Source organism: Heloderma suspectum, chromosome 5, assembly GCF_057233095.1.
Source record: "Heloderma suspectum isolate Gila_16-S chromosome 5, 16-S_ref, whole genome shotgun sequence".
Classification (NCBI taxonomy): Eukaryota; Metazoa; Chordata; class Lepidosauria; order Squamata; family Helodermatidae; genus Heloderma; species Heloderma suspectum.
Window position 1 is genome coordinate 5,254,633 of NC_139462.1, and position 26,469 is coordinate 5,281,101.

The 26,469-nt window shown below is 45.6% G+C and overlaps 1 protein-coding gene across 1 annotated transcript; it reads left to right on the forward strand.

Moving 5' to 3' along the window:
• Positions 1–626: 626 nt before the first annotated feature.
• LOC146343535 (CD209 antigen-like protein C) lies at positions 627–12,617 on the forward strand. The gene is made up of 6 exons (XM_084859741.1): positions 627–632; positions 1,090–1,210; positions 1,754–1,840; positions 10,637–10,797; positions 11,513–11,616; positions 12,452–12,617. The coding sequence occupies exons 1-6, from the start codon at positions 627–629 to the stop codon at positions 12,615–12,617; spliced, it is 645 nt and encodes a 214-aa protein (XP_084715867.1).
• The last annotated feature ends 13,852 nt before the right edge of the window (positions 12,618–26,469 follow it).

Genomic DNA, 26,469 nt, shown 5'->3' on the forward strand with positions numbered 1-26,469 from the left:
TTAAAAGCATTTAGACAAGTTAATGGTTGGGAAAAGCCAACTATTATGATGTGTGTGTGTGTGTGTGTGTGTGTAGGGAAGGCAAAACCTCGGTTATACAGGGGTCATTTCCTAACCCCCACCCTATCTCAATTGTTTTAGATATTAAGTTGCGCTTGCAAGGGAAGGAGCCTCTTCAGGATGAAATGAATAAACTGAGGAGCACAATCGCAGAGGGGCACAGAGCACAAAAGATTAATTATTACAGTCGTAAGTGGAAGAGAAAGAATTGGTTATTTTTAAGACGTTTAGGACCCCCCCACTTTAAAATAAAAAAAGACAGTGGAGAAAATGAGAGATTCCCTCAAAGGCACGACAGATAAGACTTTGCCATGGCTTCACCATTAGGTTGTGTGGAAACTATGACACTTCTCCGTTCCCCACAGTTCCCAGCGCAATACTAAAACAGGAATAATAGGACTGATGCATCTCTCCTCTGCAAGAAATCTTGCTTCCATTTCCAAAAGCCTCTGCTGGATGTATTATTCCCTTCCATCAAAATGAATCTAACCCTTTGTGAAGTCCTTATATTGGCACCTTCCTCTGTTTCAAGGTTCTAGTTCTCTTATTGGCAGGTACAGGCAACGATGAAGGTAGGGCTAGACCTGGGGGCCAAAGTCCAGAGCCCCAGAATCCTGCTTTCCCCCTGGTGATGAGGTCATCAGGGCAGCAGAAGCAAAGCCCATTTTCTTCCTGCAGTCATGATGAAGCTGTGATTGAAGTGAGTTTAAAATGCAGAACTGCACACGCTCAGATTTATTTTTTAAAAATCAGGGTTGGCAAACAGTTTTGTTGTTGTTCTCATGTAATAAGAATTTAAAAACAAGTGAAAAGCATGGAATGGCAGTTCGGGGGGAAGAGAAATAATAGTCGTGTGCTCAGAACTGAAGCAGTGCTTATGCGGCCATCTAAAGCCACACCCCTCTCTGCATAAGACCAGGAAGTCCAGGGTCTAAAAGTACCAAGATGCACCACTGAGTATAGGTAACTACCTTCTTTTGCTGGTTCCCCAGGAAAGCTCCTACGGAATTGGCATGTTATGACCTTTAGGCCGGAGACAGCCAGAATGACAAGAGACAAGCCAGATCCCACCCACCCCTTCAGGTGGTCAAATGCCTTCATGACTGCGCTTCTCCCCGGGGCCTCTCACAAGATGAACTAGCTCCAGAGAGTACAGAAAATCAATGCCTAATAGCAAAATGGACTTGCCCTGGTTTGTTACAATAGCAAATGGCCAGTCTCCAAGTCCCAAAGCTGATCAGCCTCACGGCCATGTCTCAAAATGCGCAGCAATTCTGAAGTTCGTGCCCTTTCTCCCTCTTGTCGTATTGCTAGATATACCAATTACGCTCGATCCATTTTCTCACGCTAAATTGACTTTATGAGGCCATTCTGATCTAAAAATGGGTAAGAAAATGATTTTGTGGCTGACATGGGTGAGCAAGGCGATTTTTACTTTGGATCGACCAGTGTGTGCCAATTATAAGTTTTTGTCGTTGTCGACCCCACGTGCCAAATACGACTTGCCAGCTATGACTGAAGGGCGACACTTGCAAGCGCAGCACTTGTTAGCCACTTTGACAGCATGAGAATCTCTCGTTACTTTTGACTCATCAGCTACCTTGGGTGAGAGAGGAAGGTGGGGTATACATATCTAAACAAAGAAATGTGTATGTATATGGAGGGTGAAGACATTTTCTAATTCTGGGTTTAGCCACACAGGTTGCAGAAGAAACAACGAAATTGCCGGATGCCATAACAGTTTCTGAAAATGCCTTCAATGAGCGGAAATCCAAATACCGTACGTATCCACATTTCTATATATGGCGCCATCAGTGCGAGGGTAGATGGATATATGTGAGTTTAAATTTGATAATGTGTCATGCTTCAGCTGCAGAAAAGGAAAAAGTCATTCCGTCAGTTGTTATAAAGATTAAAGTGTACCTTGAATAAATACAAATCACATATAAGAAACAGTACACTTAGCTGATGCAACTTATATAACAATCCTTCCTTCCTTCCATACCATATCATAAGCCTTCCCAATATTGAGGAACAGAGAAACAAAATATTCCTTCAAAGAAAAACTCTTCCACACAACAGTCTCCAAACATAAAATATGATCAAGTGTGCTCACCCTCTATGAAATCCACTCTGCATGGACACAGGAAGCTGATTTTTCTCTAGAGAAATAACCAGGCATGCATTCAACATTCATTCTTTAAATTTACAAATGCAAGATGTCAATGTGATTAGCCTATAGAAAGGAGCATATAATTTTTCCCCAGGCTTTCTTATGGGGCCAGCAATTCACATTTCCAGAATTTTGGTAAAGCACCTGGGGTGGGGGGCCTTCATGACAACGGAAGGAGACGGAAGGAGAAGCCAATTGTGTCTTACCTGGATTTTCCAAGGAGCTGGCTTTGCTCCGCACAGGGCTCCACGAGCAAAAGTATCACACCAGTAAAAGTTGCTTCACAGAACATACTTCTGGGTAGGGTGGGGGTGGGGGCTGGAGGAAACTTCATCTCACAATCTACTGAGAGATATTCAAAAGGAGTTCCTGTTCCTCCAACTCCACAAAGTTTAAAAGCACTCTCATGAAAATTGCAACACCTCCACCCCTTCCAGCATCTCTATCTTTACGAATAGCAACATAACCTGGGATCACAATATTCAGTTGATTTACAAGCCATATTTCCTGAATACAAATCAAATCCAAAAGAGTTTATTGAAGAGAATCCTAAACTCATGACAGCTAGATGCATTTTTTGCTTCCAAGGGTTTGGGCCCATATCTTCCAATATCATCAGAATAAATGCTGATACCCGCTTAAAGATGATTTTTAACCAAAAAAGCAGGGCTAATCTAAGAGCTTTAGCTTTGATAATCATTACACCCAGTTCTGCATGAACCAATTCTAGTTTTGTAGAAATGGGAACTGCCAGAAGTCTATGCAGAAATGTATTTTGAGCTCTTTCTAATGGATCTAAATTGGCCATAGCCCATAGTGCAGCTCCATATAGCAATTTTGGCAGAACCCTAGTCTTACACAATTTTAGGATGGACTGAACCAGATTGCCCCCTTTTGTATGATAAAACCATAATAATCCATTTAATGTTCTACCAGATAGTAAAGTGCTTGACTGAACCTGGAAAGACCGTACACCTGTCCACTGGAAGACCTCTCCAAGATACTTAAAAGAGAACACTTGCTCCAGTCTATTCCCATCGAGTGACCAATTAAGAATTTGTTTGGATTTACCAAATATAGTTTCTGTTTTTTCGTAATTCATTGAAAGAAGCTCATTCCTACAATATAAACTAAACCAGTTCAACAATCTACATAAGCCCAACCAGGTGTGAGAAATCAGGATTGCATCATCCGCATAAAGGAGGATTGAATATTTCCAATTTCCCACTTTGACTGGAAAATAATGGCCATCCCTTAAGAACTCTACTACATCATTTATAAATAAATTGAAAAGGAGTGGGGCAAGTAAATACCCTTGTTGTTGTTCAGTCGTTAAGTCGTGTCTGACTCTTCGTGACCCCATGGACCATAGCACGCCAGGCCTTCCTGTCCTGCGCTCTCTCCTGGAGTGTGCTCAAGTCCATATTCATTGCATCCGTGATGCTATCTAGCCATCTCATCCTCTGCCGTCCCCTTCTCCTTTTGCCTTCAATCTTTCCCAGCATCAGGGTCTTTTCCAGGGAGTTTTCTCTTCGCATTAGGTGGCCAAAATATTGGAGCTTCAGCTTCAGTATCTGTCCTTCCAATGAGCACTCAGGGTTGATTTTCTTTAGGATGGACTGATTGGACCTCCTTGCAGTCCAGGGCACTCGTAAGAGTCTTCTCCAGCACCACAGTTCGAAGGCATCACTACTTCGGTGCTCAGCCTTCCTTATAGTCCAGCTCTCACAGCCATACGTTGGTACTGGGAAAACCATAGCTTTGCTTATACGAATCTTTGTTGGCAAGGTGAAGTTTCTGCTTCTTACTATGCTGTCTAGGTTTGCCATAGCTTTCCTCCCAAGGAGCAAGCGTCTTTTAATTTCATGGCTGCAGTCACTGTCTGCGGTGATCTTGGAGCCCAAGAAAATAAAATCTGTCACTGCTTCCATTTCTTCCCCTTCTATATGCCAGGAAGTGATGGGGCCAGATGCCATGATCTTTGTTTTGTTAATGTTGAGTTTCAAACCAGCTTTTGCACTCTCCACTTTCACCCTCAACAAGAGGCTCTTGAGATCCTCTTCTCTTTCTGCCATTAGGGTGGTATCGTCTGCGTATCTGAGGTTGTTGATAATTCTCCCGGCAATCTTAATTCCGACCTGTGATTCATCCAACCTGGCATTTCTCATGATGTACTCTGCATATAAGTTAAATAAGCAGGGTGACAATATGCAGCCTTGTCATACTCCTTTTCCAATTTTGAACCACTCGGTTGTTCCATGTCTGGTTCTTACTGTTGCTTCTTGACCCTTGTATAGATTTCTCAGGAGACAGGTAAGGTGGTCTGGTACTCCCATCTCTTTCAGATTTTGCTGCAGTTTGTTGTGATCCACACAATCAAAGGCTTTAGCGTAGTCAGTGAAGCAGAAATAGATGTTTTTCTGGAATTCTCTTGCTTTCTCCATGATCCAGCGAATGTTGGCGATTTGATCTCTAGTTCCTCTGCCTCTTCGAAACCCAGCTTGTACTTTAACACCTCTTGAGGTGTTAGTAACCTCAAGACTGGATTACTGCAACGTGCTCCATGCGGGGCCGCCCTTGAGGCTGGTCTGGAAGCTGGAGCTAGTGCAGAATGCAGCAGCTCAGCTGTTGTCAGGAGCTGCCCCTTTTCAGCATGTAACTCCTCTGCTGAGGGAACTGCACTGGCTGCCTACTTGCTACTGGGCCAGGTTTAAGGTATTAGCACTAGTGTACAAAGCCCTAAGCAACTTGGGACCAGGATACCTGAGAGGGTGCCTCCTTCTTTATCAACCTGCCCGGTCCCTGAGGTCATCGGAGGGCTTGCTCCTGGTGGTTCCACATGGACCTAAGGCCTGGTTGGAGTCCACCAGGAAAACAGCATTCAGTGTAGCGGCCCTCTTCCTGTGGAACTCCCTGCCTTTGGAGGTCAAGCAGGTGCCAATGTTGTGTTGCTTTCAGCGCCTCCTGAAGATGTTGTTATTCCGAGAGGCTTTCCCTGAGTGACCAGCTGCAGTTTATTATGTTCAGAATTTGTTCTTTTAAAATGTTTTAATTGTTTTAATTATGGGATTTTATTATTTTATCTTGCTGTTCACTGCTCGAAAATCTTTGATGCGGAGTGGTATATAAATATTGTAAGTCAGTCCATAAGTCAGTCAGTAAGTCAGTAAATAATATGGTGAGCTCCTAGGGGAACAGAAATATTAACAAAAGTGTAAGAATAATTGAACTCTAAATAATTGAAAACCAATAACCACACACTCAGGAAGCTCTTGTCCCCGAAAGCAAAAGAAAACCAGGAGTCCAGGAGTGACATGGACTCTGAGGCTTAAGAACCAGTGGTGCCAACAGGCCTGAGCACCACGGCAGAGCTGACAGAAACCCCTGAGCCTGAGCTGCCAGAGATGCCTGAGCCTAGCTCTGTCACTGGACCAGCACCCCTTTCTACAAGAGCCCCTCATTCCATGGAACCGATGTGCCAATGCTGACAGTGTGCCAGGCATGAGCTCTTGGAGAGACAGAGGAGTGCTAGGCTACAGGCCAGGGGCCGCTCCCTTTAAGGCTCCAATTCTGCAGGAAAGGGTGTCGTCTGGGACTGTGTCAGAAGAGGCTTCAGTTTGGACTCGGGCCTCATGGGAGCAAGCTGCTCGCTAGCTCTACCTGGTGCTGCGACTTCCAGGCCAGCCTGCCTTGCCTTGTCTCCTGCCTCGTTGTCCCCGCAGCCTGGCACTGAGCCCCACGGGGCTCTGCTCAGTCCAGAACAGGGCACATGGGCGGGTTCTCCACCATGCTTAAAAGCTGAACACTTGGCCGCCAAAGCCAATCCTCCCCCAGAGCTTTCACAGTATCGCTTCCAGAGCGTTCCAAGGAACGACCCCCTTCTTCTCCTCCATGAAACATGGTAGCTGCCTGGTGATCTTGTTCTTTCCCAGAGCGTTAAGCTGAAGTCCTTCTCATTCTGCTCTTTACCATCACATTGGACTAAGAAATCCTCCCCCTTGCATATGCGTAGCCCACGCCCTGTCTCCAACCGCCTTCTTAATCCGTTCAGCCAAGCTTCAAAGGGCAAATAGCTCCAACGTTAACACCCTTCACCACAGCTTTTCAATTCAGAAGGTAATCTCCTCTCAGTCTCCATGTTGGGGAACTCATTCCCACCCCACCTCCCAAAGAGCCCTCTTTCCCACCCCACCTCCCAAAGAGCCCTCTTTCCCACCCCACCTCCCAAAGAGCCCTCTTTCATCTTCTTCTGCCTAACTCCTCAGTCTCCGCCAGTGAATGCCCTCCCTTGTCTTTCCCCAAGCTACCAAGACATTTTCCTCTTCCTCAGCCATGCCAAACAATACCCTATGCTGCCCCTCACCAATCTTCCAGGGAAAGAACCAAAGCCCCTAACTAGAACACCAAACAACAACCCCCCAGCTCCTAGCCAATCCACATCCGCCCTGCACCATGTACTCCATCGCCAAAACACATCCTCCCAGTACCCCATTCCACCAGCAAAGGCTGCTCTTATGGCTGTGACCTACCCCCACGCCTCATTCCCCTCAAGCCCCCTTTCTGCACAATGCATGTTTACCTATTGAGTGAGGTTCATGGCCCTCTGTCTGTCTGTCTGTCTGTCTGTCTGTCTGTCTGTCTCTTTCTTTCTGAACTGTGTCACCTTCTAATACATATTTCCTTTGCACAGCCATTCACAATGCTATTCTAGTCAGTTAGTAATCGCTTATACTGAATTATTACTTGACATAACTTTACAACGTTCCTTCACACTGTTCCTAATTGAGTTGCACTTTGTCTTGTACTTTATTATTCTAAAACATAACAAAAAACCACTATTTTTCAATAAAATTTTTGTTTTCTGTCTATCCTAATACTAATAACATTCATGAGTTTCAGCATAAACACCAACTTCCAAACTCTTTATCCATTCTCTTATTGATGAGATATCTTTTTGCTTCCGTTTATAACTGACAGCAATTCTAGCAGCTGTTAGTAAATTAATGATCATTTTCTGCTTTTCTTGTGGTACCTGATTCTTCACATATCCAAAAAGCACAATGAATGGGTCATAAGATTTTATGCATCATTTCACTGATGTTGCTTGGGAAGAGAGAGACTGGAAGGACAGAGGTCTTGCTGGGTTCCTTGTCTGGGGAACTCATCTTAACAGCCCCAGTTGCACAGGTGGAGTTGATCTTGCCCGTTGTTCTTCAGCTGATTTTGAGAACTTGTTGGCTTTTAGTCTATTATGCTCATTGTATTTATATTTTCATTGTTTCATTGCAATTTTATGTAAAGTGCAAGTACAACTGGGTGTTCGTAGGCTCCTAAAGCAGGTGATCTCTGTGGATGTGGATGAGGAGTCTGGGCTGGAATGGAAGTCATCAGGACCCTGGAGAGAGCACGGTGGAAATGGAGGCAGAGCTACGGTCCTGCAAGCAGGGAGCAGCTATTCATGCCCCCTCCCTGCCCTGCCAATCTAGCTCTTTCAGTCATTCCAACTGTCCCCTTCAAAAGAAAAAAAGGAAAGGAAAGAAAAAGGAAGTGGGTGCACAGGATGAAAAGAAAGGTTCTTGCCTGGCCCCGAAAAGATAACAACGTATCTAGCACAAAAATGTCCTAACTGGGCTCAGCTCATATTGGGCCCTAATATTTATTTATTTATTAAATTTATTAATTGCCCATCTGGCTGGTCACCCAGCCACTCTGGGCAATGTACAACAAAACAGTTAAAACAATAAAATTCTACATTAAAAACGTCATAAAAAATACCCTAACCCACCCAGAATGCCTGTCTGAACGACTACATTTTTAATGCGCGGCGGAAGCTCATTAAAGAGGGGGCATGGCGGAGTTCCCTAGGTAGGGAGTTCCACAGAGTGGGGGCCACCACAGAGAAGGCCCTCTCCCTCGTCCTCACCAACCTAGCTGTCCTGGCTGATGGGACAGACAGAAGGCCATCCGAGGCTGATCTTGTTAAGCAGCCTGTCTGGTGCTGCTGGAGGTGCTCCTTAAGATAGGCTGGGCCGGAACCATATAGGGTTTTAAAGGTCGACTCAAAACCAACACCTTGAATTTGGCCCGAAAAATAACTGGTAACCAGTGCAACTCCTTCAGCACTGGAGTGATGTGATCTCGCCAGCAGCTGCCTGTAAACAGGCGAGCCGCCGCGTTCTGTACCAGCTGCAGCTTCCGAACTGTCTTCAAGGGTAACCCCATGTAGAGCGCATTACCGTAGTCTAAACAAGAGGAGACCAGGGCATGTACTAATGATGGGAGCAGATGGTCGGGAAGGTAGGGGCACAGCCGCCATATCAGATGGAGTTGGTACAGTGCTGTCCGGCTCACAGCTGACACCTGAGCCTCCATGGACAGCTGGGAGTCTAAAATGACCCCCAGGCTGCGGACCTGGTCTTTCAAGGGTAGCTGTACCCCATTCAACACCAGGTCAACATCCCCCAGCCTACTCTTGTCTCCCACCAAAAGTACCTCGGTCTTGTCAGGGTTCAGCTTCAGCTTATTCCTCTCCATCCAGCCACTCACCGTCTCCAGAAATTTGGGCAGGGATTCTATGGCCAACCTTGGTGAAGATTTGAATGAGACGTAGAGCTGTGTGTCATCCGCATATTGGTGACACCACACCCCAAACCTCCTGATGATAGCCCCCAGCGGCTTCACATAGATGTTAAATAGCATCGGGGAGAGGATGGAACCCTGTGGCACCCCACAAGTAAGTGGCCACGGGTCTGAAACCTCCTCTCCCAGTGCTACCCTGCTCTGGTACCTGCCGGAGAGGAAGGACCGGAACCACTGCAATACGGTGTCTCCAATGCCCAGCCTCTCCAGGCGGTCCAGGAGGATACCGTGGTCAATGGTATCAAAAGCTGCTGAGAGGTCGAGGAGAACAAGGAAGGGGCATTCACCCCTATCCAGAGCCCTCCTCATATCATCCACCAAGGTGACCAAGGCTGTTTCTGTCCCATGCCCAAGCCTGAAGCCCGACTGAAATGGATCTAGATAATTGGCTTCTTCCAAGTGTGCCCTCAATTGCATCGCCACCACCCGATCAATCACCTTGCCCCAAAATGGCAGATTAGAGACTGGGCGAAAGTTGTTCAGAATTTGGGGATCCAAGGAGGGCTTCTTTAAGAGCGGTCTTATCACTGCCTCCTTGAGGGCTGACGGCATCACTCCCTCCTCAAGGGAGGCATTCACCACCGCCCCGTTCCCCTCACCCAGCCTCTCTCTGCAGCCCATAATGAGCCAAGATGGGCAAGGATCAAGTAAGCAGGTGGTCGGCCGTACAGATGAAAGCACCTTGTCCACTTCATCAGGAGGAAGAAGCTGGAACCGATCCCACAAAACTGGTTTGCCACAGACCACCTCTTGCTCACTAACTGTATCCACAGTGCACGGAATAACACTCCTAATAACAACTCCTAATAACACCCTAATTGGCTCCTTTTGTGCTTGGGCCCATTCCAAGCTCCAAGCCTTGTTGCATTTCCAGTGATGCAATTGTTGCATTTCCCCCAGCCCTACTGTCTTTAGTGGGAAGGGGTGGGAGCAGCAGGGAGGACTCGTGCTAGCAATGAGCTGGACCTGAACTTCAGGGAGGCTGGATCTCAGCTTACAAGCAGCCCAGAAGGCCCAGACTGGTGGAGGTCATAGACCAGACTCCTTAATTCCAACAGTTAGCTGCATCCCTGAGGCACTGCAGGGACAGCTGGAGCAGCATGAGGGTGGAGGCAGAATGCCAGGAGCTGAGGGAGTTTCTGGGGAGGACCATCCATGACAAAGATGTGAGCAGGGAACACCTGGGAACACAGTGCCCAGGGCAGAGGATGAAGGAAGCATGGCCCTTATGGGGTGTCCTCTCTTATCCCACTGCCCCACAGAGGAGGGTTCTGAGCAATCTTCCAGGGAGAGTATCCTCGCCACCCCCAGCTACCTTGGTGTTCCAGACATCCTCTCCCAATGCAGGGGGCTCCAAGTCAGCAACTGGGGACACGTCCTGCCCCCCTCCCACGGATGCGAGGGGGTGATCTGCAGCAGCCTTCCAGTATAACAGCCCAACTGGAAACACTGTGGGGCTATGTGTATTACCTTGGGTACCCCGCCCTTCCACCCAGGGACTGAGGACCGTATTTCTCGGATCCCACAATTTGGCCCCGCAATGCTTTGGGCTTGGCTAGAGGGAACGACACTCCAGGTCACCGATTACGTATTTGAACCCAGCGGTTCCCAGTCCACTCTTGGCATAAGACCTGCTACACATAGCCTTGCCTCATTCATTCATTTATACTCATACATTTATTGGCTTATATATTTCTTACTTGTACCTGGCCTTCCTTCCACGAAAATGGCTTTCAAGGTAACTTTGCACTCATTTCTTCTTAGAATCGCTTTTCAAGAAAGGTGCGAGGACAACTGGTAGCTGGCTGCTTTTTGAGAAAAGTCTCTACTACATTTCAAATGAAAAAAAGACCTGGTATGATGCGGAGAACTTCTGCATGTCCCAAGATGCCCACTTGGCTTCTGTCCTAACTGATAAAGAGCAGGTTTTACATTTTTCTTCTTTCTATTCTCACTATTCTGTCTAGCGCTTGCATCATTCTTTTCACGTTAATTCTTTTTAGTCTTCATGTAGATATTTCATGATCTCTTGGAAGTAAGCTATGACTGCTTCCAATCCACACTATAAAATTAAAAGTGTGCAGGGATTATGCCTGCCAAAGTTCAGAAAAATAGATACAGTGTTGTTGGAGTTATGCACGCGAAGGTGGTGGTGTTTTTCACCTACAGGGAGATGATGAACTGGCCATCAGCACTGGTGCTTTTCAAGAAGATAGTGCTGGCCACAGAAAGACCCAGGGCGCTTTGGCTATTGGGCAGTATAGAAAAGAAATAAGGGTGGGCAGCATGGGTAAGGCACTTATGAAAGGAGCATCAGCAAGCACCCAGAGACACTTTTAAGGTCAAAGGGGATTCTGAGGAGATGCTACCCTAGGGTCATGCAACATGGGGCAGGAACATTGGGTGGAAAGTACTCCTTGAAGTAGAAATTGGAGTGTGCATTATTTATATAGGTCACAGAACCCAAATTTCCTTAGCATGCAATTGGGGCTACTTTGTCAAAGCATTTTCTTTTTAATTTTTATGCACAGAGGATCCACACGCCCCGTCATGCTGCCGTCTCTCTACTGCTGTGATGTTTATGCTTAGGGAGTGCCATCTGAGATTTCATCATGTGAGGCTGTTCCTTCTTTTTTGCAGAACTACATCGCTTCTCAGCTCGATGAGCCTGCCTGGATTGGCCTTACAGATGAAAACAAGGAAGGCAACTGGGAATGGACGGACGGCTCCAGATTACTGGCAGAGTGAGTCTGCAAAGCAGTAATCTGGGAGGAGATGCTTCTGAATGTCAGTGCCTCTGTCATTTCTTGCAAAATCTGGTGCAGAACCTAGAATCTCCGCCCTTTGGGAAATACCCCTCAAGTTCCCATTCCTCAAGCAAAAGTCAAGTTGCCATGTAGCGTTTGGTATAGGGCCCCACAGACACAACATGTACAATTTCTGGGCCAAGGTGGGCTGGGCTACAGGACGGAGCAGATCTCTGGGCACTTCCCTTCCACAGCCTCACAGGTGTGCCACCCTGTGGCCCGTTCTGCTGTGCACATGGCTCCTCCCTGGGGAGGACCGAGAACAAAGCTCAGGCAGAGAAAATGTGCACACTTGCCCAACAGTGTGCCTCCTCCAATTCCCCCCCAAATATGTGGACTGCTGGGAAACATGGGAGGGGCCAGGGGCTGGCACTCATCTTCCTGGGGAAAGGAGGGACTGAGGCTGCCCTACCATGAGGCAACCTGTGTGGTGTAATTAAGGGCAGCAGAGGGGCAGGCCGGCAGGCAGACCTGAGCCAGGGGACACACCCTCCCAGGGGTTTCTCCTGCACAAACACTACTGAAATGGAGAGAAATTCACCTTTCTCCCTGCCATGTTAGATTTTCTAACTAGCAGAAAGTAGTCGTTTTTTAAAATAAAAAATAAATTGGTGGTAGGGAAAGCTTTAAAAATTTTACCCTTTTCCCACCTACAGTCTGAAGTGGTACAGCCCATTCTACCCCTTTATGAGTCACTACTTCTCACTTCTCATTCTGCTGTATGGGCAGATCCATCCGCTGCCTTTCTGAAGTCTCCCCATCCCACCCCCAGGTACTGGTCTCCTGGCAATCCCACCTACTCGGAGGGCTATGAAGAAATGGAGCAAGATTGCACCTTCATAGAGTCTCCATCTAGTGGATACAACTGGAATGATGCTAATTGCAAAGAATTTTACCGATGGGTTTGTAAACAGAATGTGGATCTCAAACAGCCATAAAGTTGACCAAAACCATTACCTGGAGTGTCTAGAAGAGAAGAAGGAATGATTTTTTTTATTGTCAAACCCCACAGGAAATCTACTAGTGCATGTAAGCACTATTCTTTACACCCCCTAAAATCAAGTCAGAGGGGAGGGTTGAGCTGTTATCGATAGGTTGTGGACATCTGGATGATGGGTTGCCATTTCATTCATGTATTATTTGCAGCATATCTATGCTGCTTTTTAGGACATAGAACCCTCTCGAAGCAGCTCATAAAATACATCAAAAGAGGAGACAGTCCCTGCTCAATGCTAGACATGATGCAGAAGGAATGGGGAGGGGAACAGGAGCTCGAGCAGCCGCTTGGTCACTGACTCTGATGGATTGGGTCAGGCGCATCTCCCCATTGTCATGGGCAAAGCATGGGATGCACCCTCCCAGTGGCTTTTCCACCCAGGGGAGGACTGGCTATCCTTTGTCAAAAGCCAAAAGCAAAGGGGTCGGCAGAAAGAATGTTTTATTCAGTGAAAGAAAAAGTTTCCAACATGTTTCGGACCACATGCAGATCCATCAGGGAAATGTAAAAATAATATGCAACGTTTATAGACTGTAAATATTTCCTGTGCTCAACAGTATATACCACATCAGGGGCATTGTTAAGAGGGCTGCCTGGGCACAGGCCCTGGATCTTTTGAGCTGTGCCCCGGATCTTTTGAGCTGTCCTAATTGCCACCCCCCCCTTTTTTTACATTTCCCATTGACTTGCATTGGAAAACACAAACGGCCATACCTTTTTGAATTTGTATGATAAATACATGAAATTTGAAGGCTTGGTAGTGCCCATGCAGCTGAGTGAATATGCTAAATTTCAGATAGTTAGGTCTTGTGGGTTTTGTGCTAATCACAGGTAAAATTTGCTATTTTCAAGAAAATCTGTCAAAGCAAAGAGCTATTTTTTTTGTGTGCTTCCACATATTTGCATGGAATTTGGGGACCTGGCAGCCCCTATAGAGATGACTGAGCCCACCAAAGGTCAGAAGGTTAGGTCTAGTGGCTTTTGAGCTAGCCACAGGTAAAATTTGCTTTTTCCAAGAAAATCTGTCAAAGTAAAGAGCTATAATTTTTTGTGCTTCCACATAAATTCATTGAATTTGGAGACCTGGCAGGCCCTATGGAGCTGATTGAACCTACCAAATTTCAGACAGTTAGGTCCAGTGGCTTTTGTGCTAACCATGCATAAAGTTTCCTTTTCTCGAAGTCTAAAACAAAAAGTAAAAACTGTCAAGCCAACCAGGGGATTAAGAGATCCTAATCAGAAGGTGTTTAAGGTGACCATTAGGAGGTCACTATCCCTAATCTCTGGTGTAAGTTTTTTTTGAGGTGCAAGAAACCTCTCTCCCCTAGTTTTCAGCTCTTACATGCCCACTGTTGGGAGCTTGCCTGCAATGAAATTTTGAAGAGGGAGAAGGAAGGGAAGAAAGAGCTCCATGTGAAATACCGGTATTTCACACTGTGTCTGATTTCACTGCCCCAAACTGGAACTTTTGGATTCTGCTTCAGTACAGCAAAGGATCCAATCAGCCTCCACAAACCTCTTTCTCCCCCTCCACTCTAATTTCTCCTAAATAGCTGTAGGACTCAAATAATCCCAAAGGGAGAGTTAGGACTATGTGGTGTCATGATGGAGAAACTGCTGGGGCTTTTAAATAGGTTCTACAGTTTTAAAAAAAGCTAGAAAAAGCCCTCAGCCACCTTACCTCATAAAGTTCATTTAAGTATGTGCAATCCTTACAAACCATCCACAGCCTCCTAAATTCCTCCGAAGTACTACCTCTCTGAAAGGAGCCACTTGGCTTAGGGAATTCTCTCTATCCCCCGCCCCCCATGCACATTTCCAATCACCATTCTTCTTTTCTTCTCTTCTTTATTCCACCCAGAGCATATCTTGGGGAATTCTTAAAGAGAATTCTCTTTGGTAGGCAAGAGAAGTTCTGAACTGTATTTGACTTTACAGAAACAGACAAGAGGGTTGGTTTTTCTCCTTCACCTCACTCAAGTCTTTGAGAAAAGTGGGTTCACATGGTTGCAGAGAAACAAATCTGGGGCTGTTTTGTTGGTCAGTGGCCATTATCCAGCAATAGGAAGGGCTGTGGCTCAGTGGTAAAGCGCATCCTTGGCATGCAGAAAGTCCCAGGTTCAATTCCCAGCATGTCCAGGTAGGGCTAGGAAAGAATCCTGCCTGAAACCCTGGAGAGCTGCTGCTGCCAGTCAGTGCCAACAATTTTGGGCTAGACGGACCCAGGGTCTGACTCAGTATAAGGCAGCTTCCTATGTTCCTATGAACAGAAAGCTTTGATTAAAAAAAAATAGGAGTTTTTGGTTTGTTTTTTAAGTGGAGGGGAGATAAATATTGCTAATTTATGCAATCCTACGTATGCTTACTGAGAAGTCCCATTATGTTTAATGAGACTTACCCTCAGGAAAGTGTGCATAGGATTCCAGCACAACTTACTTTTGCAGGGAGGTTTGCACCTGGATGTTCTGCATGTTTTCTCAGAAATAAGTCCTGAGTTGTGAGCATGGTTGTTGTTGTTCAATCGTTCAGTCATGTCCGACTCTTCGTGACCCCATGGACCATAGCACGCCAGGCCTTCCTGTCCTCCGCTCTCTCCCGGAGTGTGCTCAAGTTCATGTTCATTGCATCGGTGATGCTATCTAGCCGTCTCATCCTCTGCTGTCCCCTTCCCCTTTTGCCTTCAATCTTTCCCAGCATCAGGGTCTTTTCCAGAGAGTTTTCTCTTCGCATTAGGTGGCCAAAATATTTGAGCTTCAGCTTCAGTATCTGTCCTTCCAATGAGCACTCAGGGTTGATTTCCTTTAGGATTGACTGATTGGACCTCCTTGCAGTCCAGGGCACTCGTAAGAGTCTTCTCCAGCACCACAGTTCGAAGGCATCAGTTCTTCGGCACTCAGCCTTCCTTATAGTCCAGCTCTCACAGCCATACGTTGCTACTGGGAAAACCATAGCTTTGATGATATGAACCTTTGTCGGCAAGGTGATGTCTCTGCTTCTTACTATGCTGTCTAGGTTTGCCATAGCTTTCCTCCCAAGGAGTGACCGTCTTTTAATTTCATGGCTACAGTCACCATCTGTGGTGATCTTGGAGCCCAAGAAAATAAAATCTGTCACTGCTTCCATTTCTTCCCCTTCCATATGCCAGAAAGTGATGGGGCCAGATGCCATGATCTTGGTTTTTTTAATGTTAAGTTTCAAGTCAGCTTTTGCACTCTCCACTTTCACCCTCAACAAGAGGCTCTTGAGATCCTCTTCTCTTTCTGCCATTAGGGTGGTATCGTCTGCGTATCTGAGGTTGTTGATAATTCTCCCGGCAATCTTAATTCCGACCTGTGATTCATCCAACCTGGCGTTTCTCATGATGTACTCTGCATATAAGTTAAATAAGCAGGGCGACAATATACAGCCTCATCATACTCCTTTCCCAATTTGGAACCACTCGGTTGTTCCATGTCTGGTTCTTACTGTTGTTTCTTGTCCCTCGTACAGGTTCCTCAGGAGACAGGTAAGGTGGTCTGGTACTCCCATCTCTTTAAGAATTTGCCACAGTTTGTTGTGATCCACACAATCAAAGGCTTTAGCGTAGTCAATGAAGCAGAAATGGACTTTTTCTGGAATTCTCTTGCTTTCTCCATGATCCAGCAAATGTTGGTGATTTGATCTCTAGTTCCTCTGCCTCTTTGAAACCCAGCTTGTACTTCTGGTAGTTCTCTGTTCACATGCTGCTGAAGCCTAGCTTGTAGGATTGGGTGGCTCTGCACGGCATAGCTTATGGCTTCACTGAGTTACGCAAGCCCCTTCACCACAACAAGGCAGTGATCCATGAAGGGGTCATATATATATATATATATATATATATATATATATGTGCAAATTTTTGTTATGGCCTGTGCCCTGCATCTTTTAAGAACCTAGCAACGCCCCTGTACCACATCAATAACACAATGGTCCATCACCATATGAAATTTTTTAAAAACTCTGGAAAACCTAAAGAAAGAGAAGCTCAAAATATGCAAACTATGTGCAAACATTCACATTTCTAAGGGATAAACTGACTTAATTACTATAATGCAACAAGTGCAGTTTGCTCTTCCGATGCCAGTCTCCTATGCTATGTCAGATTTGGGAGAAGAAACTAGGGATGGCGGAGAATTTCTCCCCGAAACTTCGGGGGGCCGAGCGCCAACGTGTTCGGCCCCCCGAACAAGTTTCGGGGAGAAATCCTCCGCCCCCCCTGCCCCCCGCTCCCCCCCTGGGACGGGACTTACCTTCCCTGAATGTCCCTCCCGGCGGCGGGTCCGGCTGGCGGTTCGTCCGGTGTTCGAGCGGGGCGGGAGCGGCAGCCGGTCTTTCGACCGGCTGCCGCCCCCGCCATTGCAATGAAAGAAAAAAAAAAAAGTCCCCTGATAGGCTACGTGACGATTCACGTAGCCTATCACGGCAAGATTTGCAAAGTCAGCCGTGATAGGCTACGTGAATCGTCACGTAGCCTATCACGGGTGACTTTAAAAAAAAAAAAGTGTGTACGGATAATGGCGGCCCCCATAGGGAGCCGCCATTCCCCTTCCTTATTTGGTCGCTGTAGTCTACGTCAATGTTTACGTAGACTACGGCGAAAATAAGGGCAACGCTATTTGCGTTTCCCTTATTTTCGCCGTAGTCTACGTAAACATTGACGTAGACTACAGCGACCAAATAAGGAAGGGGAATGGCGGCTCCCTATGGGGGCCGCCATTCGCGTACGCGCTTTTTTTTTTTTTTTTTTTAAAGTTACCCGTGATAGGCTACGTGACGATTCACGTAGCCTATCACGGCTGACTTTCCAGATCTAGCCGTGATAGGCTACGTGAATCGTCACGTAGCCTATCAGGGGACGTTTTTTTTTTTACTTTCGTGTTCGCGGCCGGGCAAGGCGGGAAGCCTCCTCCCCGGCCTGAATTTCGGCCGGGCGAGGCGGGAAGCCTCCCCCCCCGGCCTGAATTTCGGCCGGGCGAGGCGGGAAGCCTCCCCCCCCCGGCCTGAACTTCGCGGGGGGAGCAGCGAAGCGCTCCCCCCCACCGCGAAAAAGCTGCGAGAAAAGGTAAGTGACTTTCGTTCACCCCTAGAAGAAACTAGGGTGTTTAAGTACACAAAACCTGAGTGGAAACTAGGGATGTACGAAAGTCACTTACCTGTTTGCGGATTATGTTGATGGTGGTTGGGGAGGTGTTCCGTCCCTCCCCCCAGAATCCTCCGCAGCCGGCTGTGCTCCATGGCAGCTCCGCGGAGCAGCCGGCCAGGCCTGTCTGCAGCTGGATTTCTGGGTAAAAAAACAAAACAAAAACTGCCTACGCAAATGGCGGCGGCTACGGCTGCTGCCATTTGCGTTCCTTATTTTTGCCCTCTTAATCTACGTAAATATTTACATAGACTATGACGGCGAAAATCAAGGGAAATGCAAGTAGCGTAGCGGGCGCTATTTGCGTCCCTTTTTGATTCCCCGTTTTAGCCTACGTAAATATTTATGTAGGCTAAAACTGGGAATCAAAAAGGGACGCAAATAGCGCCTGCTACGCTATTTGCTCCCCTTGATTTTTGCCATCATATTGTACGTAAATATTTACGTAGATTAAGAGGGCAAAAATAAGGAATGCAAATGGCGGCAGCCGTAGCTGCCGCCATTTGCGTACGTGGTGTTTTTTTTTTTTTAACCCACCCAGCCATGATAGGCTACGTAAAGATTTACGTAGCCTATCACGTCTTTTTTTTTTTTTTACCAGAGTGGAAATGGCGGCGGCGGCAGGCGGTCAGAAGACCGGCCGCCGCTGCCGGAGCCACCACTGCCTGGAAGATCCGCCCCAGGTGAGTCTCGTCCTGGGGGGGATCTGCGGGGGGGGCGGGGGGGGCAGGCCGTTCTGCCACAGAGTTCGGGGGGCTGAATGCACTGGCATTTGGCCTCACCATGATCCGTGGCGGAATTCTCTGCCATCACTAGTGGAAACAGCTGTATTTTAAAGGCATGTTGCAAGGTTGAGAGACTCATCATGGCCAAAAGGGGTAATTGTATTCAATTTCACCCTGAAGCTTCACCTGGCTTCCCTTTCTAAAAGAATCCTGTCTCCCGTTAACAAATCATCTGCATTTCCCAGAATGAAAGGTCTCTCATTCTATGGGATTTATCATTCCAATGTTTGACTAATGGTGCATCCACAATTCCATGTTTGGTATCTTATCCTATTCTGATTTTAAGATTTCTTGTAGTTTTTCCTATATACAATTTGTTACAGGGACAAAGTATATCATATACCACAAACTTGCTATTACATGTTGTGAAATCTCTCTGCATATTTCCCCTGCCCCATCTATGGGATTCACAAACTGTTTCAGTCTTAAATAATATTCACAATATCTACAGTGTCCACAAGGAAAATTTCCTGCTGGAGGTCTCAATCCTAGTAAGAGAAATTGTTTGCCCCTGCTGTTTTTCTTTTCTGATGTATCTCTCCTGACCACATGTCTCTTATGCTCCTAGCTGTTTTATAAGCCATATATGGTTTTTCTTTGCATCCAAATATGTCTTTTACTAAATACCTATATTTGTTAATGGATTGTCTTAGAGATACTGATGTTATAAATGATGTACCATCCTATTACTGGAGACTGGGTGGTCAGGAGTAGACATGCAAGATTTCCAGAAATTTTGAAGCCATGGGAAAAAAAAGGGTTTTTTTCAGGGTGGTCAGGGGAATGAATTTCTTTGGGAAAAATGGAAAAATAAACAATATTAATTTGTTTAGTACACTTTACAAATCTAAAGTCACTTTGTTGCTTTACAACAGCCTTCCTCAACCTGGTGTCCTCCAAATATTTTGGACTTCTGCTCCCATCAGCCTCGGGCAGGATGGCTAATGGTCAGGAAAGCTGGGCATGTGGTCTGAAAGTACAGTGTAGTCCTCCTACAATGGACTGTCCATTGTAGGAGGGCACCAGGTTGGGGAAGGCTGTTTCAGGAACATAAAAGAGCCTTCACATTCCTGAAGTTATATCATATATAATTTGGGTTGCTCATGAAATTATCATCAAATTTAACACATTTTAAAAGTAAACTCCGTTAGTAAATTTGTAATTATTGTCTGAATAAACCTTTAAGCAATCTCAACCTATTGTTTGAGAAGTGACATTTTATTCACTTTTGTTAATAATTCCCGATAAGGAACATCTTTTTTCTTTTTACTCATTTTGAAAGGTTGTCTCTAGTTGTGGTTTCAATTCCATGCCTATGCCATCGGAAACGGGGTACAATGGCCAAATCTACACCTTGTGTCATATCATTACATTCCCATCATGGTAATGCTATATCCTTCTTGCGCATTTATACCTCGTAGGACACACAATGACATTTGTGCAATATATTGGATAATGTGGGATAAAAAGCAGGAAATCACTACACATTTGATATACTGCTTTTGTAATGTGCCCCAATAGTGATCAGTGCACTCTGATACTGCTGTAAGACAGTAGTGTAGATCTAGGCTGCCTTTACACTAAAGAAACCCCCTGCAGTCCTCCCATTCTGGAGCCTTTCTGCGTTTATCACAGGCTCCCAGACAGCGACCACATGATTAGTGAGAGGGGAAGCTTTTAATTTTCAATGTTCCATTGACCTCAATGAAACAGCACCATCTAGCAGCTGTTTTAATGGTGTTACATTCTGAGTTTAGAAAATGGTTCATTATTTCCAGATCTATTTGAGACGGAAAAACCAGGAAATACTTCTGGATGTACCCTGGAGATTAACATCTTGAAAAGGACCCACAAACTTCCGTGAATGAGCAATCTCAATAGCAGGATAAAAGCTCGGTGTGAAGGAGTCCCTAGTCTGAGTTTCTTTTAGGAAGAGAAGGTTTATTCTAGTGGCAGCAGTTTAAAAGTTTTATAGCACAGGCAGCATTCCGTAGTGGTGAGGTCTAATTGAGAACTTTATTAAAAACTGGCAGCGAGTTCTATAGACCCAAGCCAAAGTTAATTTTTTAAAAATTCAAAGGTTGTGTGTGTATAAATGAATATCGCATGAAGCTGATTGGTGGGAAATTCAGGACAGATAAAAGTACTTTTTAACACAGCACATAGTTAAACAATGGAATTCACTACCACAGGAAGTAGTGATGGCCACCAATTTGGATGGCTTTAAAACGGGGTTGGACAAATTCCTGGAGGAAAAGGCTATCAGTGGCTACTAGTCCTGATGGCTATATGTGCTTCCTCCAGTACCAGAGGCAGTGAGCCTACGTACACCAGTTGTTGGGGAACATGGGTGGGAGGGTGCTGTTGTGCTCATGCCCTGCTTGTGGGTTCCTGGTTGACAGCTGGCTGGTCACTGTGTGAACAGAATGCTGGACTAGATGGACGCTTGGTCTGATCCAGCATGGCTCTTTTTAATCCCAAGATCCCTTCCCTGGTTAGTCATCACCAATTCAGACTGCATCAGCATGTATGTGAAGTTAGACTTTTCTACCCCAGCTCTTCAGTATTCCCTTTTGCTTTAAGCACAGTAAAGGAACAGAATTGTCTGCCATTTTTGTATTTTGTTGGGTGAAAAATGTTTTTGTATTTTGTTGGGTCAAATCTTGTGTGTGTGTGTGTGTGTACGTGCACACATACATGTTATTCAGTTCCAGCCAAACGCACATGTGTGCATACGCGCACACATACATGTTATTCAGTTCCAGCCGAATGGTGCATAAGTTGGAGGTTAAAAGTTTAGTTAGAATATATTAGTCAGGAATTTGTGCTTAGGAGCAGGAGATTATAAAATTCACAATAAGGTAAGAGGAACAGACAGAAAAAGGTATGAGCTCAAAAGATCAAGAAATTATACAGTTCATTAGAAGGTCAGAGGAAGCAAAAACAAATTTAAATGCAGGAAATAGAAACTTAGTTTGCAGAAAGGAAGAAGCAACTAACCTGCAGATTGGTTAGAGTTTGCCTAGTTTTTTCCTATCTAAGAGGCAGAGGAGGAGGAAGGGAAAGAGAGAGATAAACACGGAGGGGGGAGAGGGGAGAGAAGGAAAGAAAGAAAGAAAGAAAGAAAGAAAGGAGTCAGAGTTGCTGGAACTGGAGAACTGATTGAGGGAGCTGGGGCAATACTATTGTTTGGAAAGGACCTGGAGAAAATAGGGACACAGTCTAGTTAGGTTAGCTGGATGCATCTATCTCTGGTTATTTTAACTTTTAAGCTTTGTTACTTGAAACTTGGTGGTCTTGTTTCTTGTTGGGTTACCAGTGGAGGCTCATGGCCAAACTACCTGTTGGGGCAGAAAGGGGGTCACCAGAGGTGGAGCCAAGGACACCTATTTTGCTACACAAGCCTCACTGGCTTTACTACAGAAGCCTTTTGCTACACAGTTGAACCCACCAACCCACCCTCTCAGAAATTTCCCCAGGACAGCAACATAGAGAAAATAGTTTGTGGTAGAGCCTGCTTATTGAAAGCAAAGGGAGTGGGTGGGAGAGGAATAATCCTGTTTCACACAAGGCAAACTGAGGCAGTAGGCAATTAAACTAAATGACTGCAAGAGAGAGAGCGCGCGTTTGGGTTACATAAACACAGCATACTAAGTTCACAGAACCAACAGAAAGCAGGCTTTTTTTTAAAAAAAGTGTCTTAAAAATACACTCCAATTTATCCAGAGTATGAAACAACACAGAGAGAAGCAATTTGCAGACATTGCAGACACTTCTCCAAGGTTAAAATTAAAGGGAGGTGGGAGAGCAAGAAACTCATTTCACACACAGGCAAACTAAAGCAGCAGGCAGAGTCAATGGCCGCAAGACAGAGAGAGTTTGGGTAACATAATCAGTTTGTTTTTTAAAGTGTGGCTCACCAAGCATTAAACATGAGGAATTTAGCCAGGAATATGTGTTCTAACACATCAATTTGCACCCCCAAAAGCAAAGAAAGGATTTTAAAAACTACATGTTCACAATGTGACTGGGATACACTATACAACAAAACAAAATGGATTCCAAGCATAGTCCTCCATGAGATTAATTAGTTAAGGCATGGAAAATGGAGGCCAAAAACTGATTCAAATTTACCTACAATTTGACCCACTAACCCCTTCCCCCACCCTGCAAATTTATTCAGAGTAACAACACAGAGAAAGCAATTTCTAGCAGAGCTTGCTTCTCCAACATTGAAAGCAAAGGGGAGGTGGGGGGAAGCCTCCATTTCTCTCACACACGTGCATGCTTACATGGGAGTAAGGCCCATTGAATTCAGTGGTTCATAATACATACCTCTATGGTTCATAACCCCTTCATGGATCACTGCCTTGTTGTGGCAAAGGGGCTTGCGTAACTCAGTGAAGCCATAAGCTATGCCGTGCAGGGCCACCCAAGATGGACAGGTCATGGCAGAGAGTTCTGACAAAATGTGGTCCACTGGAGAAGGAAATGGCAACCCACTCCAGTATTCCTGCCAAGAAAACCCCATGGAACGTATCACAAGGCTAAAAGAGATGATGCCGGAAGATAAGCCCCTCAGGTCGGAAGGTGTCTAATATACAACTGGGAAGAGCAGAGGGCATTTCCAAGTAGCGCCAGAAAGAGTGAAGCGGCTGGGCCAAAGCCAAAAGGACACTCAGCTGTAGATGTGTCTGGTGGTGAAAAGAAAGTCTGAAGCTGTAAAGAACAATATTGTTTAGATATCTGGAATGTCAGATCAATGAATCAAGGTAAGCTGGAGGTGGTCAAACATGAGATGGCAAGATTGAACATCGACATCTTGGGAATCAGCGAGCTAAAATGGACAAGCATGGGTGAATTTAATTTAGGTGACCATTATATCTACTACTGTGGGCAAGAATCCCTTAGAAGAAATGGAGTAGCACTCATAGTCAACAAAAGGGTGGGAAAAGCAGTACTGGGGTACAATCTTAAAAATGATAGAATGATCTCAGTATGAATCCAAGGCAAACCATTCAATATCACAGTAATTCAAGTCTATGCCCCAACCACTGAGGCCAAAGAAGCTGAGGTTGATCGGTTCTATGAAGACTTATAACACCTTCTAGAACTAACACCAAAACAAGATGTCCTCTTCATCATAGGGGATTGGAATGCTAAAATAGGAAGTCAAGAAATCACCGGGATAACAGGCAAGCATGGCCTTGGTGTACAAAATGAAGCAGGACAAAGGCTAATAGAGTTTTGCCAAGAGAACATGCTGATCATAGCAAACACTCTTTTCCAACAGCACAAGTAGGGATGTACAAAAGTGACTTAACTTTCGCGGATTATGTTAATGGTGGGAGGGAGGCGTTCTGTCCCTCCCCCCGGAATCCTTGAACGGCCGGCTGTGCTCCACGGCAGCTCTGCGGAGCAGCCGGCCAGGCCCAGCCAGGCAAGAGCTGTCCGCAGCCAGATTTCCGGCCGCAGAGGGCTCTGGGTAAAACAAACAAACAAAACAACCGTGAACACAAATGGCGGTGGCTACGGCCACCGCCATTTGCGTTCCTTCTTTTTGGCTGTCTTAATCTACGTAAATATTTACGTAGACTATGACGACGAAAATAAAGGGGAATGCAAATAGCGTAGTGGGCGCTATTTGCGTCCCTTTTTCATTCACCATTTTAGCCTACTTAAATCTTTACGTAGGCTAAAATGGCGAATCAAAAGGGGACGCAAATAGTGCCCGCTACGCTATTTGCGTTCCCCTTGATTTTCGCCATCATAGTCTATGTAAATATTTACGTAGATTAAGACGGTAAAAAGAAGGAATGCAAATGGTGGCGGCCGTAGCCGCTGCCATTTGCGTACGCGGTTTTTTTTTTTTAAACCCACCCAACCATGATAGGCTATGTAAAGATTTATGTAGCCTATCATGTCTTTTTTATTATTATTATTATTTTTTACACAAGCCTGGAAATGGTGGCGGTGGCAGCTGGTTGGAAGACCGGCCGCCGCCGCCGGAGCCGCCGCCGGAGCCGCCGCCGCCCGGAAGATCCACCCCAGGTGAGTCTCGTACCAGGGGGGATCCACGGGGGGGCAGGGGGGTGGCAGGCTGTTCCGCCAGGGAGATCAGGGGGCCGAATGCACTGGCATTTGGCCTCACCGAGATCCGTGGTGGAATTCTCTGACATCCCTAAGCACAAGAGGCGACTCTACACATGGACATCACCAGATGGTCAATATCGAAATCAGATTGATTATGTCCTTTGCAGCCAAAGATGAAGAAGCTCTATACAGTCAGTAAAAACAAGACCTGGAGCTGACTGTGGCTCAGATCATGAGCTTCTTCTTGCAAAATTTCAGCTTAAATTGAAGAACATAGGGAAAACCACTAAACCATTCAGGTATGACCAAAATCATATCCCTTATGAATATACAGTGGAGGTGAGGAATAGATTTCAGGGATTAGACCTGATAGATAGAGTGCCTGAGGAACTATGGACGGAGGTCCGTAACATTGTTCAGGAGGCAGCAACGAAATCCATCCCCAAAAAAAAGAAATGCAAGAAAGCAAAGTGGCTGTCTGATGAGGCTTTACAAGTAGCTGAGGAAAGAAGGGAAGAGAAAAGCAAGGGAGAAAGGGGAAGATATATCCAACTGAATGCAGAGTTCCAGAGAATAGCAAGGAGAGACAAGAAGGCCTTCTTAAATGAACAATGCAAAGAAATCGAGGAAAACAACAGAATGGGAAAGACTAGAGATCTCTTCAAGAAAATCGGAGATCCCAAGGGAACGTTTTGTGCAAAGACGGGCATGATAAAGGACAAAGAAGGCAGGGACTTAACAGAAGCAAATGAGATTAAGAAGAGGTGGCAACAATACACAGAAGCACTATACAGGAAAGATCTGAATGTCCCTGATAGCCATGATAGTGCGGTCACTGAACATGAGCCAGACATCCTAGAGAGTGAAGTCAAGTGGGCCTTAGGAAGCATTAGTAACAACAAAGCTAGCGGAGATGACAGTATTCCAGCTGAGCTATTTAAGATCCTAAACGATGATGATGTTAAAGTGCTGCACTCAATATGCCAACACATTTGGAACACTCAACAGTGGCCACAAGACTGGAAAAGGTCAGTTTACATTCCAATTCCAAAGAAGGGCAATGCCAAAGAGTGTTCAAACTACCATACAATTGCGCTCATTTCACATGCCAGAAAGGTTATGCTCAAAATCCTACAAGCTAGGCTTCAGCAGTTTGTGAACCGAGAACTACCGGAAGTACAAGGTGGGTTTTGAAGAGGCAGAGGAACTAGAGATCAAATCGCAAACTTTCGCTGGATCATGGAGAAAGCAAGAGAATTCCAGAAAAACATCTATTTCTGCTTCACTGACTACGCTAAAGCCTTTGATTGTGTGGATCACAACAAACTGTGGCAAATTCTTAAAGTGATGGGAGTACCAGAACAACCTTACCTGTCTCCTGAGAAACCTGTATGAGGGTCAAGAAGCAACAGTAAGAACCGGACATGGAACAACCGATTGGTTCAAAATTGGGAAAGGAGTATGACAAGGCTGCATATTGTCGCCCTGCTTATTTAATTTATATGCAGAGTACATCGTGAGAAACTCCGGGATGGATGAATCACAGGTCGGAATTAAGATTGCCGGGAGAATTATCAACAACCTCAGATACGCTGACGATACCACCCTAATGGCAGAAAGCGAAGAGGATCTCAAGAGCCTCTTGTTGAGGGTGAAAGTGGAGAGTGCAAAAGCTGGTTTGAAACTCAACATTAACAAAACTAAGATCATGGCATCTGGCCCCATCACTTCCTGGTATATAGAAGGGGAAGAAATGG